This window comes from Pteropus alecto, unplaced genomic scaffold, assembly GCF_000325575.1.
Source record: "Pteropus alecto unplaced genomic scaffold, ASM32557v1 scaffold3, whole genome shotgun sequence".
NCBI classification, from domain to species: Eukaryota; Metazoa; Chordata; class Mammalia; order Chiroptera; family Pteropodidae; genus Pteropus; species Pteropus alecto.
Window position 1 is genome coordinate 33,672,211 of NW_006442484.1, and position 3,252 is coordinate 33,675,462.

The window sequence follows — 3,252 nt, forward strand, 5'->3', positions numbered from 1 at the left end:
AAGGAAGAGGGAGCAAAGATAGGAGAGAGAGGGAGAGAGGTTCACTTTCAGTTGATGGTGGATAAATTATTTTAGTTATGAAGGTCCTGCACCTAAATCGCAACGTTAATGGCACTTACCTTTTGACAGCCAGATTGAGTGTCCGAAATGACATGGCCTGCTTTTTTACAAATGTAAAAAAGTGTTTCTTCACAATTTTTAACTTTCCAGTGTCCTTCCTAAAGGGAAAATTATTACAAGAAAAATGAGGGTCATCGAAGGCCTCCACAGTCCCCTAAAAGCCTATGTGCCTGCGATACCACCTAAATTTGAGTTGTGTGGTCTGATTTGTATTAAAACAAAAAATTCTTTGGAAAGGAAGGTGAAATTTTAATCTGTTAGCAGTTGTACTTCACACTTAGAAGTGGTTGAAGAGGGGAAGCAGCATCTCTCTAGGTCAGCAGATTGGCATCATCCCAGTAGTTGGTCCTCAGAACAGCAGCATCAACATCAGCTGAAAACTTGTTAGAATGTGAATTCTCACATCCCACCTGACTTACTGAATGAGACACCGATCATGGGGCCCAGTCATCTGTGTTTCAATAACCCCTCTAGGTGGTTCTCGTGCACATGAAGGTTGAGAACCATTGTTCCAACCCATCTTTTAAAAGAAAAAATGAGAGCAGTTTAATATAAAGCCCGCTGAGCCTCGTACTAAATCCTAGCTCCAATTTTTACTGACTACAGGACCTTATGCAAACTATTAAACCATATCTGTAAGAGCAGCCCTGCAGTCCCCCTACCCCCATGGAGTCTTCAGTTATAGGATAATGTCAGGCACACCATTGATGCTTAATAACTATTAGATGAATGAATGAATGAATGGTTTCCTAGGTTCTCACATTCAAATTTGGGCTTAAACTCTGCTTAGGTAACTTGCTTATTTTGATAATTATATTCATATTAAGTTCTACTTCATGGGAATAAACATTACTTTTTATACATCTATTTTCTAAGGAGCCGAAAAGGAGGCTATAAAATATTACAGTTACAGGAGCATTGTCCTGACATACTCAATAATATTAATACCCATCCTTACTCCCTTAAATAGTTTCTGTCCAAATATTGGCTCCTGTTCTATGAACATGCTAAGTGAAATACTCATGCCTGTGAAATAAAACAGGAGCATGTCAGTAGGAAATGAAGGTCATCTTAATTATATCAAAACTCACGAACCAACCAAGCATCAAATATTGCAGAATAAATTTTGGTGGCTTTCAGCAGAGTTAGACCCAAGGCAAACATTGAGAGAGGTCACTGTCCCTCCTCAAATGTGACTCCGAGATACTGCCTAAGCACTATAATTGTAACTGTACATGTCAGTGATAGCCTTAAAAGATAAAACAATAGAACGTACCGTAATAGTAAGTGCTTAGAAATTTTCCATGTTTGTTTGGCAAAAGAACTTCATCAAGCTACTTAAGGAACATGAATAATCTGCTTCTCGGAGGAATTTGATATGGTATCCTCATTGTCTGAAAGAGCGAGGATGCCCACCAAATTTCAATAACCTCCTAAAATTCAGATAGTGAGTTCAGCAGCTACCTGATCAAAGAGAGTTAATCCATTAGGGATAGCGTAGGAATAAGTGTGATGCAAAGGCCACTGGGACCATTACATTCATGTGAGGAAAAGAGCAAGGTTTTCCACTGATCTACAGTTTTCAAAGAGGTTGCACATATGGTTGAAAACCTTTCACGTTAACAAGATAATGGAGCCTAAAAATCACCACTCTCCCAGCACCTCATCTTCACCATGGACAAGGTCACCACCGTCCACCAAAAAGGTGGTTGCTCAAGCTAAAAACCTTCCTCTCTCTCAGCCCCACATCTCATTTAGCAGTAATTCCTCTCTTCCAGAGGATCCTTGAATGTGTCTGCTTGTCTCCACATTCACTACCCTCCCTAATCCAGCCACTGGAGTAGCCTCCAAACCGGTTTCTCTGCTTCCATTTTATCCCTCTCCAGTTACTTTAAAGTAGCCAGTTACTTTAAAACTGTAAATCAGATTATGCCCTCTGTTTGCTTGAAGCTTTAGCGATTCCTATACAGGACCCAAAGCCTCGCATTTTTTGCATTCCTCCTGCCCTATCTCCTGCCACCCCTTCACCTTTCTCATCTTCGCACTACACTGGTCTTCCCTTTGATTAACAAACACGTCAAGCCTTGGCCTGTATTTGGTCTTTTGCACTAGCTGTCTCTGCTTGGAATCTTCTTCCCCCTGCTCTTCAAGAGGTTTTCTTTTTCTTTTTAAAAATCTTTTCCTTAGGTCCCAGCTTAAATGTCACCTCTTCATTGTCCTATCTGAAGCAGCAGTCCCAACCCAAGTTTCTCACCATCATGTCAGTTATTTCCTCAGAGCTATCATGACAACTATTATTATCCTGCTTTTTTTTTTTTCCCCTACCTGTGGATACCTGCTTACTGCCTAGCACAGAAGTCCCATGAGGAGCAGGACTGTGTCTGTCTTGGTCTCTGCCACAGCCCAGGATAATAAACAGCCCAAGTCCCTGGTATAGGAGGCCTTCAATACAAGTCCAGCAAAATGAGCAATGAACAAATGAATCAACTTACAGACTGCTCTGCCGAGACACATAGCTGGCTTCTATTTGGAAAAATGTGGGGCTCAAGTGTGTGCCAATTAGTAAAGGTGACTGAGGAGCCATTAGACCATTCAAAGGAAACTGGCGTTTTATTGCTGCTTAAACCAATCCATGTTTCTGATGTATTTTCTGGAAGAGATAGATATAAATTACTTACAGGAATCCTATTATATGCAAAGGAGAAAAGGCACTGGGGTTATTATCAAAATATACCACTTTGCAAGCGATTTCTTCTTTATTTCTTCAGGTGATGAAACCTGTTTAAGTCTCAGTATAAAATACCTGCTTAACCTTTTACTCCTATACTGTACTATCCAATCTTCTTGATATAGGCCTTACAGGTGAGGCAGAGTGTGAGCTAAATCCAGTGCAAGAACAAAGCTTAAAAGCAAGTCAGATTGCTGAGACTCTAGTTTCTGCTACTGTACGAAAAGTAGATCTGAAAAATCTGGTTTTGTTTTTGCCTAGAGAAAGGAAAAATAGGGATTTATTGGTTTAGGAAACGGGCACATATGCACAAAGAAACTTTTAATGATAGCCGAGATATATGATGTATTTTTTCTTCCCTTCCCTTCCCTTCCCTTCCCTTCCCTTCCCTTCCCTTCCCTTCC

At 40.5% G+C, this 3,252-nt stretch overlaps 1 protein-coding gene across 3 annotated transcripts in view; it reads right to left on the minus strand.

Moving 5' to 3' along the window:
- Positions 1 to 3,252, minus strand: part of PLA2R1 (phospholipase A2 receptor 1) — a 95,096-nt gene that overhangs the window by 59,350 nt on the left and 32,494 nt on the right. For all 3 annotated transcript variants that reach the window (XM_006921112.3, XM_025039429.1, XM_025039430.1), the window contains 2 exons: positions 2,613 to 2,770; positions 120 to 218 (listed from right to left, as the gene is read on the minus strand). In XM_006921112.3, the coding sequence (XP_006921174.1) occupies positions 120 to 218; positions 2,613 to 2,770 (257 nt within the window). The remainder of the gene's footprint in view (positions 1 to 119; positions 219 to 2,612; positions 2,771 to 3,252) is intronic.